The sequence below is a fragment of the Bipolaris victoriae genome (genome assembly GCF_000527765.1).
Source record: "Bipolaris victoriae FI3 unplaced genomic scaffold scaffold_162, whole genome shotgun sequence".
Lineage (NCBI taxonomy): Eukaryota > Fungi > Ascomycota > Dothideomycetes > Pleosporales > Pleosporaceae > Bipolaris > Bipolaris victoriae.
The window spans coordinates 35,006-52,321 of NW_014575230.1; the positions used below are offsets into that span (position 1 = coordinate 35,006).

The 17,316-nt window shown below is 52.8% G+C and overlaps 7 protein-coding genes across 7 annotated transcripts; 3 read left to right on the forward strand and 4 right to left on the reverse strand.

The window, feature by feature from the left end:
- Nucleotides 1–189: 189 nt before the first annotated feature.
- Nucleotides 190–2,942, reverse strand: COCVIDRAFT_31471 (hypothetical protein; the record flags this gene model as incomplete). The annotated part of the gene is made up of 3 exons (XM_014695411.1): nt 190–1,290; nt 1,346–1,772; nt 2,938–2,942. The coding sequence occupies 3 exons, from the start codon at nt 2,940–2,942 to the stop codon at nt 190–192; spliced, it is 1,533 nt and encodes a 510-aa protein (XP_014550897.1).
- A 350-nt stretch (nt 2,943–3,292) lies between these two features.
- COCVIDRAFT_114280 (hypothetical protein) lies at nt 3,293–5,555 on the forward strand (the record flags this gene model as incomplete). Its single annotated transcript, XM_014695412.1, has 2 exons — nt 3,293–4,322; nt 4,402–5,555. The coding sequence occupies 2 exons, from the start codon at nt 3,293–3,295 to the stop codon at nt 5,553–5,555; spliced, it is 2,184 nt and encodes a 727-aa protein (XP_014550898.1).
- A 660-nt stretch (nt 5,556–6,215) lies between these two features.
- COCVIDRAFT_114249 (hypothetical protein) lies at nt 6,216–7,463 on the reverse strand (the record flags this gene model as incomplete). Its single annotated transcript, XM_014695413.1, has 2 exons — nt 6,216–6,723; nt 6,778–7,463. The coding sequence occupies 2 exons, from the start codon at nt 7,461–7,463 to the stop codon at nt 6,216–6,218; spliced, it is 1,194 nt and encodes a 397-aa protein (XP_014550899.1).
- Nucleotides 7,464–8,521: 1,058 nt separating this feature from the next.
- On the reverse strand, nt 8,522–9,189 carry COCVIDRAFT_31474 (hypothetical protein; the record flags this gene model as incomplete). Its single annotated transcript, XM_014695414.1, has 5 exons — nt 8,522–8,616; nt 8,673–8,747; nt 8,807–8,827; nt 8,878–9,107; nt 9,167–9,189. 5 exons carry the CDS (start codon nt 9,187–9,189, stop codon nt 8,522–8,524), a joined length of 444 nt encoding a protein of 147 aa, XP_014550900.1.
- Nucleotides 9,190–10,158: 969 nt separating this feature from the next.
- Nucleotides 10,159–11,316, reverse strand: COCVIDRAFT_20761 (hypothetical protein; the record flags this gene model as incomplete). Its single annotated transcript, XM_014695401.1, has 1 exon — nt 10,159–11,316. One exon carries the CDS (start codon nt 11,314–11,316, stop codon nt 10,159–10,161), a length of 1,158 nt encoding a protein of 385 aa, XP_014550887.1.
- Nucleotides 11,317–12,030: 714 nt separating this feature from the next.
- Nucleotides 12,031–14,393, forward strand: COCVIDRAFT_114266 (hypothetical protein; the record flags this gene model as incomplete). Its single annotated transcript, XM_014695415.1, has 2 exons — nt 12,031–12,608; nt 12,668–14,393. 2 exons carry the CDS (start codon nt 12,031–12,033, stop codon nt 14,391–14,393), a joined length of 2,304 nt encoding a protein of 767 aa, XP_014550901.1.
- A 479-nt stretch (nt 14,394–14,872) lies between these two features.
- COCVIDRAFT_82371 (hypothetical protein) lies at nt 14,873–15,271 on the forward strand (the record flags this gene model as incomplete). The annotated part of the gene is made up of 1 exon (XM_014695416.1): nt 14,873–15,271. A coding segment is annotated over one exon (399 nt), but the record flags the coding sequence as incomplete, so codon positions are not given.
- Nucleotides 15,272–17,316: the final 2,045 nt, after the last annotated feature.

Here is a 17,316-nt window from a genome sequence, read left to right on the forward strand (position 1 = left end):
ATCACAAAGAGTGTATATAGCAAGAAAAAAACGCTTTGATTTTATTATGGATCTTGGTTACCAATGAATATTGAAATCCACTTCTCTCATTTCACCTAGGTAAACAACAAAGAAATTGATTGAATACATCTACGAATCATATCCACCCACCCGCCGATTCAAACCCTCAATAGAAAAAAAAACTGAAACTTATATAAAGGCAAACTTCCTCAACCCAGCCCTAACCCCAAAAAACAACGATGCCCCAATACACGTCAAGAGCGGGATACCGTAAACCCCCAACCCAATCAAAATACCTTGCTCAAAATATCCAATCGCAATCGATTCCTTCCGCTTCACCTCTTTAATTTCCTGCGCCGCCTTACCCAACATCTCACTCGCGACCTTCGCTCCCTCCTTACCCCCCAGCACCCTCTGCAGCACCTTCTGAGTAGCCGGCACCGCCACAAACGCGGGCGCCAGCCTTGAAAAATGCTCAACCGTATACCTCTTCTCCGCATCAAAGGGGACCTGCGATGAAAGTTCTGGGGCAGCGGGACCCAGCAGCAGCGAAAACGGGACGCCATTTGCAAACGACACGGCTGCCGGCACGAATTGCGAGAGGTACTTTGCCGTGGCGTTGGCGCCGAAGTGGTAGCTTGCCAGTAGGGTGTCCTGGGGTGAGAGGTCTTGCTCGACGAGGCTGATGGCGTGCTCGAGCGATGTTATGGGCGAGACTGCGAGAATGGGCTGTGTGGATTTTGGAGGGAGGGAAGATAAGTTTGAGAGTTCGACGATGGCGCCGTTGTCGCCTTGGGAAATGGTTGTCACGTCCCAGGATTTTGACGAGGATAGGGTGGAGAAGGCGTCGGATATCCGTGATGATGATGATGATTTTTGTTGGGAGTTGGGGTGAGAGGAGCCGTTGGAGAGGGAGCCGGAGCCGGCGAGGTAGCGGAAGGAGAGCTGCAGGACATGTTCAAGGAAGTCTTTTTTGATGAATTCGTTTACGAGGATTATGTCGGGAGCGTAGGGGGATGTGCCGCCGAAGGCGAAGCGGGCAGTGACGAGGTGCGAGGCCGCGGTGGAGAGGTCCGCGGTGCGGTCTACGATTGCGATTACTTTGCCTTGAGGGGAGATGTGCTGAGAGTATGTGGGTTGGCTGATTTGCGTCTCTTGGAGGACTTGGAGGCAGGTTGAGAGGGAGTCGGCAGGTGGGGAGGAGGTGATGATGAGGAAGGTGTCAGATTCGAGGGCTTCGGTGAGGAGCTTGCGGAGAAGAGAGGGGAGAGCTCGGAGGTTGTTTTCAAGCTTTTTTTTGTGTTAGCTGTGAATCGTTGAGAGGAAATCCAAAAATCATGCTTACCTTGAGCGCTACACAGGTACCCGCTGCAATAGCTGCACTCAAAGGTGACAGGACCGAAAAGAAAGGTGTATGGCTTTTTTGCGGCTCAATGTACGCAACACCCCACGGTACTCTTCTGTCACTGGCATCTTTGCCATTTGTGATGCGGTATTCCGCTTCCAGCTCTTTTGTCGCATCAATGGAAGCATAGTGCTCTTTGACTAGGTCGAGGACGACTGCAACCTCTGTAGTTGCTTCCTCGTCAGATACATGCGTATCCTGTTTGATAGCGTTCCTGATAGCATCGCTACTATTACGAAGCGCATCATGCAGCGACTTGAGCTGCTTCTGTCTGAAAAAGGCGTTGTGGCAGCGTGCTGTGAGGGCAGTCGCCTGGAGGATCTCCAGCGCGGCTTCGGGGGTAATTGGCGACGACGACATGATGAGACTGCAAAACCGAACAGGCAAAGAAAATCACAACAGAATTGTCGAAAACTGGAGGAAAGCAGAAAATCTCTACTACTATGTAAGCGCGAAAAAACATCCCTGGACCACACCGGTATCATGTCCCACCCAACCCGACGGCAATGCGATGAGACGACGACTTATCAGTACGGAACACGCAACACCCATGCTCCCCCACATTCCGACCCCCAGCGCCCCACTACATTCTCCCCCCCTCCGTCCCGCCCGCTGCCGCCTCCGCGTCTTCCCAGCGCGACGAAACACGACCATTTGGTAATCCCCGACATCCAACTTTTCCACCCGTGTCTTTTCAGTGAACAACAATAAACCGCAGTACCATTTCCCACTTTCTCCTTCCCCCTTCACCATACCCCCTCCCCCAACAAACAGCGAAACAATGTCTGTAACAACAACCACAAACCCAACACACTACACCCTCGCCGCCACCCTCGCAGACTACGATCTCCACCACACCACAGAAGGCGGCCACGATGCTACTCTAAATGCGCATCCCAATCCCGCAGCGAATGCACAGCAGAATCCGAGTCATTGGCCTACGACGCAGCATCGCCGTGTTCCGGTGTATAGGCCTGTGAATACGCAGTTGGATCAGAGTGAGAGGAGGGTGTATTTGAATGGGATTGAGCAGGCGTTTGTGGGGGTGATGTTTACGGGTGTGCTCTTGGAGTCGGTGAGTTTAATTGATCTTTTTTTTAGGGGGGGAAGGGAGAAGGGGGTGGCTTGAGAGAGAGGGAAGTGGCTAACAGGGAGATATAGGCAATGTCCAAGATTTGGAGGAATTCATTTGGGCGGGTGTGGAATGTTGGGTATAAACTTGGTGGCGAGTGGTGAAGTCTTTTGAATGGGTTTGAGAGGTTTAGGGAGTTGCTGGGTCTTTAATTCTATTTTTTTTTGTTCTGTTGGAAATCGGGGCAATGTAGAAGGAGGTTTGTCGTCGAGAAAAGTGATGCACATGTACATTTCCTCGTATTACACTTGAGATGCAAAAACAGCAATCTACTCCATCTGGAAACTGGCTTAGTAATAACCCACTAACCTACATCGTTCCCTCGGTACAGTGAATGCATTCCTGCTGACATGCATTTTCCCAAATGCAACCTAATCTCACAATGTGCCACACAACATACACCATTTAAACAGCCAAAAACTCGCTCGTCCATTCAGATGCGAGATCCAACATATCCTAAAGTGGAAGAACGCCTAAAACATGCGTTCATGCGGTCACCTGCAGGAGAGACTATTCCCGGGAAGTGGAGGAGGAGGAGGAGGAGGAGGAGGAGGGGGGGGGCAAAAGGATCTATTTCCACGAACCGAACCTTGGTGTGACCACGATGTAGCTAGGAGCAAAAAGTGGGAATCAAAGCCAAGTTCGCTGGTTTTTATTCTGATTTTCAGGATCAATCCTTTTTCACTTCTATACTTTCAGTTCTTGGTACCGCTTCGTTGTCTTCTTTTTCGTCCAGTGTATCTTGCGCCGTAACTATGGACTTTACAAACAGTACCACCACGAACGGTATCAATGGTGTCAATGGCGTCAACGGACACGACGACGCCTCCCAGAGGCCCCTCAACATCACAATCTGTGGAGCAGGCATCGGCGGTCTGAGTGCAGCAATATTCCTCCGACAACAAGGCCACACGGTGACTCTCCTCGAAGCCTCGGGCTTCTCCAATGAATTGGGTGCCGCTGTGCATCTCGCCCCCAACGCCAATGGCCTTCTACGCCGCATGGGCCTGAGTCCCGAGGCACAAGGCGCAGTCAGTTGCAAGCAGATGACGCAGATGCTTCCCAACGGGCGGGAACTCTTCAGTATAGACCTATCACAAGGCGCAGGACGGTGGCAGCACCCCTGGCAACTCGCCCACCGCGTGAGTCTACACAGCGAACTGAAGCGACTTGCCACATGCGAAGAAGGAAAAGGCAAGCCCGCTGTACTCAAGCTCCGCTCCAAAGTCGTCGATGTAGACCCCAAAGAAGGCACTGTCGTGCTGGAGAGCGGCGAAAGAATCCAAAGCGACATCATCGTCGGCGCAGACGGCGTCCATTCCAAAACCCGTCTGCGGATCCCAGGCGCAGAAAACATCAAAGTCTTTGGTAGTGGCAAGAGTGCATTCCGTTTCTTGATTTCCCGCCAAAAAGCCTTTGATGACCCCGAGACACGCAAGTTTGCAGACAAAGAGGGCCATCTGATTATGATCTTTGCTCGCGACAGGAGAGTCGTCGTGTACCCAACGTCTGACAATACGCTTCTGAATTTCGTGTGCATTCATCCTACGTCTGAGAGCCAGATTGATGCGCAAGAGCCTGGAAGCAGTGATTGGCAGAATCAAGGAAACCTGGGCAAGATGCTGGAGGTGTACAAGGAGTTTGAGCCTGCGGTACTCAAGCTGCTGGGTATGGCGGATGAAGAGACGTTGAAAGTGTGGGAATTGCTGGATATGGAGCAGTTGCCTAGTTGGACAGAAGGGAAGTTAGTCTTGATAGGTGATGCTGCTCATCCTTTTACTCCACGTAAGTTCACCCTCCCAAAACCCGCTTTCAGAAGAATAAAATGAAACGGAAACTAACTCGTTTGTTTAATGATAATCAGACCAAGGACAAGGCGCAGGCCAAGCAATCGAAGACGCCGCTTCCCTCGCCGTCATGCTTCCCATAGGCGTACCCCACTCCTCCATCCCCTCTCGCTTCAAACTCTACGAGCGCTGTCGCTACGACCGCGCGAGCACAATCCAAGAATACTCACGCGTCGCCGGTAAAGACCTGGGCACAGGCCCACCCCTCGACACTACAAAATTCACAAACTACAATTTCGGCCACGACGAATGGCACTATTCCAGCCAGATGCTGCGGAAATGGGAGTGGGAGAATAACAAGAGTCTGCTGTGGAGAATGCCAACTGCATTTGGACCCATGCCTGGTCCGCGTCAGGACTTTTACGGGAGGCAGAGGGATGGAAGCGGTGCGACGTTTTCAACGGCAAGTGTCAAAGTAAGGACGAGTAGGACGGTGTTGGAGAATTTGCTGCCGCCGAATGGCAAGTTTAAGTTTGCCAGTACGGATACGACGGCGTTTGCTACATTCGCAGTCACGCAGCTTGGTAATCTCGAGTGGCTGGGTGGACGAGGATACAGTCATTTCGGGCTCTATGTGCATGGAATCGAGTATACGAAGGAGGATGGGGATACGGTTGTAGGAACGTATTTGCCGGTGCTGTTTGAGAACCTTGCGGATCCGATTTTGAGTGGGAGAGAGGAACTCGGGTTTCCCAAGGTATTTGCTGATCTGGCGGTGAGTAGGACGGACGACAAGTGCGTGTTGGAGGCGAGTTGGATGTCGTCGAAGTTCTGCTCCATGAAGCTTTCAGGTTTGCAACCAGCTGGTACTGCAAACGGCGAGGCTCCTGCTGTCCAGCCAGCACCTCCTAGAGACGACGGCCTGCTGTTCCACAAGTACATACCTGCTACTGCGAGTGCGGGTAGCAAGCAGCGTGGACAGGCGGATGTCGAGTACACTGCGTTCTTGCCTGGCGATGAGGACAGCAAGGTGGTGGAGAAGAAGATTGAGCAGACGCTTACTGCCTCGACGGCCGAGATAGCGTTTGACGCACTTGATTGGAAGGCACTACCCACACTACACCACATTGTCGAGAGGTTACAGGAGATACCCGTGTACGGGATTGTCGAAGCAAAGATTGTGCAAGGAACTGGGGTAAGCGACGTTAGGTCAGCTCAGAAGCTTGCATAGAACCTGGATATACATGTACATACATACACTGTTAGTCTCTCTGTAGTTATTAGTACCTTTGTTCATCCCCGTATCACCCACACATCAAATCACTTACCCGTTTCAATTTGTACTACCTTTCATTCTCTCATCTATAGAACGATCGACAATATTTGCTACTACATGCTTGTCCTCAGAAAGCCAAGTGTATAAATGGGGAGGGGTATTACCAAGGTTCCATCTATCAAATGCCCATCCAAAAACACCATACGACCATGACGATGCAAAAATGTACATATGAAATTTGTGAAAGAAAGGAAAGAGACACGAAAAAAAGGGTAGGGTGAAAGACAACAGAGAAAAAAAATCCACATGTTGTTCCCAAACAAAAGAAACACAAAAAAGGAACTACGATCCGTCTAGTATAATCCGCCAGGGACGCCCCGATTTCGTTTCCCTAGCATCTGGAAACATGGAAAAGTTCCGTATTGTAGTGCCGAGATGCTTTGCCGAATATTCTTGATTCGCATCGCCATTAAAGATGCCACAGACTCTATATTAGTCTTATTCTTTTTTTTCAGCGAAATCTCTCCACGTGTAGAGTAGCGAAGAGGAGGAAGAAGAGAAAGAAGAGAAAGAAGGAAGAAAAGAAAGTTACTAGCAAGGTGCGCAAGGCGAGTTCTACCCAGTAGTCGCGCCCAGGCCATCGCAAAGCCTCTTTCTCCATTGTCCACAAACATCCTCGAATCCATCCAGCACGTCTGCACACGCACGTTTGGCTTCCCTCTCTTTGAGTCGCCGGTCCCAGTCTCCATGCTCAATGTACTCTTGTGCCTCCTTTGTCCGTTCATTGTCGCGTTTCCAGTCCTGTAATTGTTCTTTGCTAACTTTGAGCCTACGGGTGGCATTCATGGTGGTTTGCCGGGACATGTGCAGCGTGTCGCTTACGTTTGCGAGATGTTGCAGGAGCTCACGGCTCGAGTGTGTGAGATGGGACAGGGCAACGAGTGGCTCAGCGGAAGAATGGGGAAGCAAATCCAGGGTTGATTGTATGATTGGCAAAAGTTCCTCGATGGTTTCTGGATCGGGCAGGATGGGTCGTGGACCCGAGAAGGAGGCGGCTAGAGATGTTAGGGTACGGGACTGGTGAGTTAGGTGCGTTGTGAGAGCATCGTGAGCCGTTTTAAGCCTGTTTGTTTCTTCTGTTAGCAAAAATCATACAAAGGGAAAGGAATGAAATTACCGTGTGGATCCGTTCTCTATGGCAATCTGGCTGCCCAAGTCTCGCAGTTGCTCCGTCACTCGCTTGACCACCTCGTCTGACTGGCTGCCATTCTCTTCCATGCCCCGCCGTGCTAGGCTTTCAATAGCTGCCATTCTCGACTCGAGCGCCGGTGATATGCCCTCGTTGTCCAGGTCGGAGTCGTCACCATAGTCGGAGCCGTCGTACAGCGATCGTTGCCTGTTGTGCTTTTTTAACTTTGCAGCCGAGGCAGGGCTGAGGCCAGTGGGAGGAGAGTCTTGCATGGCCACACCACTATCACGCACACCGTTGAGACTGGCTACGCTGTCGACGCCATAGGAGCCGTCGTGCTCGATGGCGGTGCCGATGGCGGCGAGGTCGCCGTGCGACTCGTCTATGTCGTCACCGTAGTCGCCGTCTATGGCGTCGTCATCGTCGTCCCATATCTCGCCCAGCTCGTCGGCCAGGTTTCCGAGGCCATTGCCGTCTATGGCGCCGTCAAAGTTGTGTGCAGAGGCGTCGTCAAAGTCGTGCGACGAGCGCGGGGTTATGGGCGAGTAGCCGGAAGAGCGTCGGTTGAAGGATTGGCGCCTGGAAGCGTTGTTGTGGGACATGTCCAGGCTGTCGGGGTGTCGACGGTGCGAGGATAGAGGACGGTGAGTCGGTGTGTCTGGTGGAGAGGACATGGCGCTATGGGTGGGTGGATCAAGGGCCAGATGGGAATGCGCCGAACGCGTCCGAGGATCGTGAAGTCGCTGGTCAAGGAAAGGCGGACCGCATTAGGAGAGCCCAATCGGGGATCAACCGAGCGTGATCAAGGAGCGCAATGCGCCTCTGTCGCGCAGCACTGGCAGCCAAGGGCTCGATGGGGCCCAACCTCGTGCAAGTAACAGCGGTGCGTGCTGAGCAGGAGTCGCAAAAGGAGAGGTGCGTGGCGGGGTAGCGGCGTGTGGACGGTGACTGGTACCCCTAAACTTGAGGTTGCGGGCTCGGCTGTGGTTGCGCAACTGCAGCCTCGATGCAAGGTACCGGCGGTGCTGCGAGGCGGCTGGCGACTGGCGACTGGCGACTGGCGGCACTTGGCGGTACGTACGGTATTTGTCTACGTGTATTCTGTGTGAGTGCAGAGCGGGAGAACAGGACAGGCGCAACACTGATAAACAGTCTAGCAACAAAGCCGATGATGTGGTTGCACACAGCAGGTCCCCTCGCACACAGTGTTTAGTTGCCGCTTGTTGCCCTGCCTGCTTGGGATTGGCCTGTCAGAAAATGACGGTCCCTCGCAAAGGAGAGAAGGTATGGGTATCCTGGTCATATACAACCACGCCCACCACAGCCAGCACACATCTACACACTACTAGACGCCTCACTTGACCATCTGATTCTGCAAATGTCCATGTCAGAATGCTCCATGCAGCTGCCGGTTCGAGGCTCGTATTGAAAAATACCCACGTCCCTTTGTTCCTCTATCCCAGCCTGGTCCCTGCGTGCATCTCTACAAGCATACATACATACATACATACAAATCCCATGACCCTGTCGTCAACCACATGGCCATCGCCTGTCATGATGCTAGCCCGGACAACATGTACCTTCGCAGGCTCCAAAACGCCTTTTTTTTCCCCTTTCAAAGTCGTACCATGCTCCTGCAAGGTGCTGCCATGTAGCCACCCAGAAAACCATGCCCAAGAACGCCTGCAATGCCTACCCGAATGCCGCTCAAACAATCATCGCCTGTTTGCAGCTATTGCGCTGCTTTGGTCTGGTCCATCGTCGCCAGCTGCTTCTTGAGCTGCGTGAAGAAGTCCTGCCCCGTTGTCATGAGGTGCGGCATGGTGCCTGCGTCGAATCAGTATTCCATGTCTGCAAGCATTTGCTACACATAAGCGCCTTACCGCCTTTGCCCCATGCTCCGCTGCTCCTGTTCGACACCGAGTCACCCGGGACCTTGTGATATACCGCTGGCTGGTCTACAAGGCTCATGTTAGCACTACTAGGCCATGTGCGTGGAAAACTACGGGGCTCGTACTGGCGGTACTCTCGAGGTATTCTACATTCTAGTTAGTATTGTGCCGTGACTTGTACGCTCGGGGAACATACTCTTCTTGAGGAATTCCTTGACCTCGTTGGCATTGAAGTCTTTGACGGGCACATGGTGCTCGGGCTGGGCCTGAGCTTGTGCAGCCGGCGTAGGACCCGAGGCTTTTGCCTGCTTGGTTCCCCAGACATTGCCCGCAGGTGCGGCGGCCATGGATTGCGGCCGGCCACCAGCGTCCTTGGTGGGGGTGTTTGCGCCTGAGTTGCGGTTGGCTTGACCCTGCCGTCGCCAGCTGTGAGACATGTGGTCAGTAATGTGCAGCAAGGAGGATGGGCGCTCCTCTGGACCTACCGATTCTCACCAGGACCACTCATCTTGGATGCGGAGAAATGGCAGAGGCGACGAGGGGCCGAGTGGTAGATATAAAATGCTGGAAGCTTTGCAATCGCTCTTGCAGCGCGCGAACGATGTCTGTGCTGCAGCAAACGGGCCCAATGAGGGTGCTAGATGCGACTACACCTGTGACTTTTCCCGACCAACTCACTACTGCTAGCCGCTTCAAGAGCCACCGCGACACTATTTGCACAGATTCGCGAACGAGTGGATGGCGATTTACGGAGCTGCCCAATCTGCGCCAATGTGTTGTACATCACGTGCCCCGCCCTCCAATCGAAATGCCCACCGCCCGTCGTGACAACACACCAACAACAGGGTTCAAGACACCACGGCGAACCCACGGTAACAGCTTCGAGGCACTGGGCCACGTTTTCGTCTCCATTCTTTCCCCCATGCTTGGCCGCCCTTGACTCGTGCCCCGTGCAGGCACAATGACGGCATGCCATTGCGACGGGCAAGACACGATGCCACGCAATCTCACCGACAGCTCCGCCCGAATCCCATGAGGAAGACGATGCACAAGACACACCAACGCGTATCGTGCTAACAACGCATGTCATCCGGTCTGGTAGAGAAAAAGCAAAGGCGGTCGTTCGAATCATGGCTCACGGTGCTGTCACCGACTTTTGACAAAGACCAGGATCCCCAGATATGTGTGCATGGAACCTCAGTGACAAAAGCCCTACTATTGTTCCAGCTGGCTCTCCCACCTTTTCGTCAGCAACAACTCTCACAAGCCAATCCTCATTACGCTAACACATAGTTGAAAACAGCCTTTTATGGCTAGGCTCAGATTCCATTCCATTTATTAATAATATGTATTTTGTGCATGTCCGTTCCATGCCGTCCGACAAAGGCACCAGGCCATCAACATTCATTCCATAACATGATACAACGCCGCAAACTCGAGGCGTGAGGGAATGCAGCAATGCATATTACAAACACAACTAGACTGACGCAGCGGCACCTTGGGCATTGTCGCCGCCATTGCCACCGCCAGTCAGATTTGCTAGGAAATCGTGATATCGAAACACCTCTCCTCTGCCCAGACCCTTGCCTCCCTTTCCAAAGGCTCTCCGCCCACTGAAACCCTCGACCACCATGTTGATCTCCCGTTCGGTAAGCAGCGTTTCGCCTGGCTGCGGTGCCGTATGTAGCAGGGCATCTTTTAGCTCTGCCAAGTCAATCTGTCCGTCGTCGTTGTCATCGAATGCCTCAAAAGCTGCGCTCAGCTCGTTCTGGTGCGAGAGGTTGCCCAGCAGATCGGATAGTGTTGTCAGGTAGTTGGCCAGGTTGATGGATTGTGCGCCGTTGAAGTATGTCGAGAGCTGGGACGGGGTCGCAGAGAGACCGAGCTGGGACAGCATATCGGCCACATCTGCAGCATTTACATGGCCATCGTCGTCGCGGTCCATGACACTAAACGACTCTCGCATACTGTGTAGGAGGGGCGGCGGCAGTTTGGAAAGGGCGTCACTCGAGGCCATTCGCCGGATGGTCTGTGGCCGGGCTGCCAGTCGCCCGGGCGAAGGCTCGCGCGAGCGTGCAGGTGAGCGTGCGGGTGAGGGCGCTGGCGAGAGGTGTGCGAAGCGATCTACATGAACCTCGACTGGCTTCTCAATTGGCCTCTCCACCGGCTTGACAGGGTCAACAGGCGGCGACTGCTTGCGGAAGGAGAGAGGTGCCGGCGTATCATCCTTGGCGGTGCCCTCGAACATGGCAGCAATCGACGCCGTGCTCAGAGGGCGTCCGGTGCCTTGGGCCGTGGGTGGTGGTGCATTGCGCGTGGGCGAGACATGGCGGCCAGGCGAAGCGGGTGGTTCAGGCGTGCCTGATCGTGTGCGCGTGTGCAGCCATGGCGGAGGGTTTTGTGATGCGGGTCCGGTAGCAGGGGCGGGTGCTGCAGCAGCGGCCGGGCGGAGGTTTGCTTGCGAGGGGGTATTGGGCGTGTCCTTGGGCTTGAGAGGAGAGCTGTTTGGTGTCGAGGGCCGTAGGGTCGAGGGGGAAGCCTCTCTGATGGAGCCCGGGCGGCGGAAGGGCGACTGGCGGGCGTTGTTGAAGGACAGCGGCGAGGGCTTGTAGGGGGTGGGCGTGGTCGAGTCCATGAGCGCGTGGTATGTGCGTGTGTCTGTGTTGGGGGTTGGGGGAGGGCGTCAGTACAGTGTGCTAACGTTGTCGCATAGTGGTGACGGCGCTTGTTGACCGTGGCTGGTGTTTTGCGGCCAAGGCGGCGTGGCCCAGCAACCAGGCCAGGCGTGCGCTGGGCTGGGGGCGAACTAGGCAATCGATAAGCCCGCCGGCGCCAGCAGATGCAGTTAGCCCATACGTCGGATACATGTTATTATTATAACTAACCTTATGTATGGACTACGTATGGACGCACATGTCGACTCTTGTAAGTACGCTTCCTACTCGTGAATGCACTCGGGCGCTGGGATGCATGCACCTGCACCGCCGCCCACCCCAGCGCCATGGAGCCCGCGCCTCGTGTCCCCTACCTCCTCTCCCCTCGCCCCGACTGGCTGCCGCCGTGGTCGTGAGGGTGACATTGGTTTCGGACCATCTGTAGCATTAGCCCCCCTAACGCTAGCGCCTGTAGATCTATAGGGAATGCGAGCAACCAGGGCCCCGTACATAGTAGTGCAGCAGAGGGAGAACAAACACTCATGGCCGAAGTCATATCACAGCGACCAGGCGGTCCCAGTCCTGCCCAGCCCTCGACGCTGCAACGCCAGCCTTCCTTCTCCTCCTTCCCGCCCTCGCGCTCACCATCTACCCGCAATGGCCACTACCCCAAATCCCGCTCCCCGCAGCCCCCCATGCTGCGCGAGGGCGAAGAGAACGACTCAACCCAGTCGGAGCGCGACGACCCTTTCCGCCACCTCTCTGCCATGTCCCACGCAAGAGCCGGCATGAAGCTGCGCCCCCAGTATCCTGCCGACGCCGTCGAGAACCATGTCGAGTACATACTCGTCGCCTCGTTTGACATTGACCGCGGCTCCATCATGGAGCACCAGTATCCCGCTGCTATAAGCGGTGACGAGACCATGTTAGCCGAGCTCATGCTGCCCGATCAGGCCCACGTCCGGAGCCAGGATTGGACCATTTTCTTTCTGCACAAGGACACAACCGCCGACGAGGAGGAGCGCGAGGCACGGAGAGAGCGCAGGCGACGGAGAAGGCGGCGCAAGCACGGTCTGGAAGACGACAATGACAATGCCACCTCCCCCGCCGAAGCGCGCAAGGACCGCGACAGCGACAACGAACTCGAGGCTGATGATGATGACGAAGACGACGACGACGACACAGAAAGCGAGAGCGGGCCGGATCCAGATGGGCCACCCTTGGTCTACGTCCTGAATCTGGTCAACACCAAACAGGACAATACCGTGAAGAGGTAGGGCAGCCCTGACCAACTTGCGACAAACGAGTTTACCAGACACTGACTCTACATAGAGGTGCCATTGTGAAAGCCATGGCCATATGCACTCGCCATCCTTTTCTACACATATACAAGCCCTTGTTGTTATTAGCGCTCGAGGAGTACTTCAGAGCGCCGGTCCTAGAAACACTTGCCTCGCTCTACAATGCCCTCAACTCCATGGACCTGTCGCTCTTGCCGAAATTGTCTCATCTTGAGAGCTTTGTGCTGGGCGCCAGCGACGCAAAGGACATGTTTGTAGAGAAATTCGAGCTCATGGTCCGCCACAGGAAGAAGCAGGATGCTGCAAAAGAGGCGGACGAAACTGCATCGGATCCTCAATCTAAGAGGAAAGTATATACCATCCCCCGGGACACTCACGAGTTTGAGTCCAAGATCGATTACAACGGCATACCCGTGCCTGTCAAGATTCCAACTTCCCTAAGTCCGGAAACCGTGGGCGACTTTTCCCTCATCAAGCTCATACAGACCTTCTCCACCCCTCACACAACACAACCGCAGCCATTTGCCTTGCACCCGCATCTGACAACGAGCGGTGCATTCACGCATCCAATCATTGTTCTCGTCAATGCTCTCTTAACCCAGAAGCGCATCATCTTTATCGGACACAATCGCCCTTCAGGCGAAGTCGCAGAGGCTGTGCTGGCAGCATGCGCCCTGGCATCTGGCGGTATACTACGCGGCTTTGTGCGACATGCGTTTCCATACACCGATCTTACTAAAGTGGACGACCTGCTCAAAGTACCTGGCTTCATCGCTGGCGTCACCAATCCTGCATTTTCCTACAAGCCAGAGTGGTGGGACCTCCTATGCGACCTCCCTACTGGCCGTATGAAGATTAGCAATCGAATCGAGTCAGCCTCACCCACAGAGGGATCATTGTTTTTCCAGCAGCAAGGCCTCCCTTTGAATGGACTCAATGGACAATCGGGCCTTGACAGTAAGGGTGGTGGTATTGATCCTACCGGCGACAATCAGTTCATGGACAAACTTCTCGAAAGCATTGCCAACCGTCATGGAGAAAACGCAATTCGGGCAAAATGGCGCTCGTGGGTGCTTAAATTCACCCGCATCGCAGCCGCCTTTGAAGAAACCGTCTACGGGGCATCAGCACTGTATATTGGCGCTCATGACACGGAAACCGGTGCATATGGTGTTTCTGGGCATGGTTACGTCTGGTCAGATGAAGGCTCCAAGCTCCGCGAGCTTGCAGCAAATGTTCATCGAATCGAAGGCTGGCGCAACACCAGAAGTTACTATAGTTACATCCAGGATCTTGCAAAGGGCTGGGGCAAGAGGCCAGTGCGAGGTCTCGACATGCACCACCAGCATGACAAACTGCGATGTCTGAAGCTCACCCATGATCAATCGGCAGCCATCTATCTCGCACTTGCACGGTGCGTGGAAGAAGCAGGTTCACCTAGTGAGAGCACCACTGCTTCATCAACCGACCTCTCATCAATGGCACAGTCGCTTAATATCAGCAACGAGTCTGCAAGGAGAGTAAATGCCCAACTACAATACGACACCGTTCTCCAGCTGCTTTGCGTTATACCCGATGCCGGTCTCTTCTACCTCAGTCTCGGCCTTTTCCACCCCAGACAGGATGTCCGCATGGCAGTCGTCAAGCTACTAGAGCGAATCATGGATCACTCTGCCGGTCGACATTACTGGGACCAGTTAGGACGTTTTGCCAAACTAGCATTTTTCAGAGTAAAGAGAGAGGAGGCGCAGAAGTAGATATACTAGCAAGTGTTTGGAGTTGGATCGAATGAATGATGACTGGCCTGCGTGTCGCGGGGTCGACTTAATGCAATGACAAGAATAATCTGAATGAATGAAATGAGTACTACATATATCTGTGCTTTGTCAATAGTGAGCATCTGCATTTGACATGAATCTCTTTTTCCGCCCATCAAGAATCATGATTGACGTCCTTGTTTGTGTAGTGAGATGCTCTGCGCAATGACACACTGTATATGACTAGTTCTTTGCAAAACATTTTCTAGTCTAGCTAGGTGTATTGTGTGCTACACGCATGTTTAGTGTAAAAGGGGTGACGTTACACAACATGCAAGACACGTGTTGGTGGTTCCTGCATCAGACGGCTGCTCAGCCTGCCCAACCTGCACAGCCTCCGACAACAAAACAAGGAGCTCACTGTGCCCCTCCGTCTTTGCCACACTCTAAACTACTGTCCGTCATTTGTTTATACAGCAATGGAGGTTGCCGGTCTAGCACTCAGTGCTGTTGCACTAGCAACACTATTCAACACCTGCGTCGAATGCTTCGAGACCTTTTCCCAAGGGAGAAATCTGGAGAAAGACCTCACCTACCTTCTCATCAGGCTGGACTTTGAAAAAACACAACTATTGTTGTGGGGAAATTCAAGCGGCATTCTCAAGATCGAGAAAGAGGATCGACATGCCAGGTTGGCAGACTCGACAGTTTCCAAGCTTGTTAAAGATGCGCTAGGTGCAATTCAAAGTCTTCTCTCGGATGCCAGCTTATTGCAACAGCGTTATGGCGTCAAATCCAGTACTGCAACCTTGGCAAAGAAACAGTCGATATCAACGAATTTACTCAGTCCGAACAGCATGAATTTGTTTCGCACCTCATGGTCCAGGTTCTGTATTCGAGCAGCTCAAGCCTTACCAGACCGAAGTACCCTTAGCACAGCTTCAAAAGCACGCTGGGCGGTTCACGACAAATCAAAATTCGAGGAACTACTGGACAAGTTGTCAACTCTAGTGGAAAAACTACACACGCTCATTCCAGTACCGGATTCTCAACATAACGATCTGGAAAATGATCTTGCAACAATTGACATATCGCAGTTGAGACTTGTGGAGGCAGCATTGCAGTCCTCAAGTCCAAGAGGCAGGGCCCTGTCCAAAGCTGCAAGTGTTATCATTTCGAACTCGGAAATTGGTACCATCGACCAACGGGCTGTTGTTGAATGGCTTCAGGATACTCAATGGAGCAATCAACCAAATGATACAAATACCTCCTCTACATCAACGCAGCCAGGTGGACGTAAGTTTATCCCAATAGATTGCAAAGCAAAACTAATTGTTACAAGGTCTGAGTTTGAAAGGGAAACTGGACTACCTGGTAGTGAATACCAAAAAGTCGGTATACTTCGTTAACACACCTGAATGCCGGAACATTGCAACGTCAACGCCTTGTCCAACCATTATGTCAGATAGGAGGCTACCCACTACATTTGGAGACCAGTTCCACTCCAACAGCTCCGAGTCAATACGCGCCCTGTTCCCAAATCTGGCGAAATGCGAGAATTTTCAGCCTGACAGCTATGCCGAGTTATTCGAGGGTCTGCAACGGAGTTCACATGATGTACAAGCAGTCGCCATCCGTCGAATCAACCAAATGCTTCCATTCGGCATCATCTACATTCACACAAGCCCGTGCCAGTGCGCAATCCAGACGGCATTGTGCATAGCTGACGCATTGAATGATGACTACCTCAAGGCCGTGGTACGCATAGATGAGAGAATCTCTAGTTCCTGCTTTCGTAGTATCGCAGACCGTATTGTAGTGCTTCAATCGATGCTTGCACATCTAGACACACTGGAGCCATTTGCAGGGCCATCGTCGAAGTCACTCTGGAGACATATGGATCGGACATGGCTTGACCAGAGGCTTTACACTCTAGAGAGCGATCTCACTACTGAAGACTCTTCCGCCATGTCCAGTGCAACGGACATTTTTTCGGAGGAAAACTACCCGAATCATTTCGCTGGCTTGATCATCGTTGGAGAAGTGGACTTTTGCACGCCATTGCTCCAAGCTGAGCCCTTTCCATGGACGCAGAGATTCCCAAGGAAATGCGAGGTTTTTGAAATCTCTCATATCGCTTCGGAATACAGTCGCAAGTACGTTGGCAGATTCGTTGCACGCCCGCCTATTACAGATCCTGATGCAACATTGCCGCAACAACAAGCATTAAAGGCACTGCATCTTGAAACCGAGAGGGCAAAATCACGGCTGGGTACACGATCCGCTTCTCTGCTGAAACCTGGAACTGGAAAACGACGGGCGGCCCCGCTGGTAATATATGATCGTGGAGGTATAGCCTCTGATTCTTCGTCTGGCTAGACACATATTGATGTGGATATCTGCGTATGTCAATGGCGCTGTGATTACGTGACGAAAAGTTCAGTCGTGCTAGTTCTACACAAACTACTCTACCACCAGGCAAAACAGCATTTTCGTTCTACTGTACTTTTTATATCCATGTAATGCAAGATTGCAAACTGAAAAAGTAAAACCTGTCATTCTAAGCCGTTCAACATAAAAGTCAATTCCATCAAGTAAAATTGTCAATTTCTCTCAAGACTAAGCAAACGAACACAACGTTAGCTTTCTGTCCATGTCTAGGAACTACTTGCATGTAACACAACTATCCAAACACACAAAAACATCTCCTGAAGAATGCAGTATGCAGTTACATGGTACCACGAGCAGAATCGAGTTACCCCCCCCCCCCCCCAACACAACCACGACCACATTCCATAGTACCAAGCTCCAAGCAACTAGTATTTGACCTTCCTACTCACCTACTCATCAGCAACTCGAAAACGCCACAACACACACCTAATGCCACACACATGTGCGTCTAGAACGATAAATTCTCCGTCTG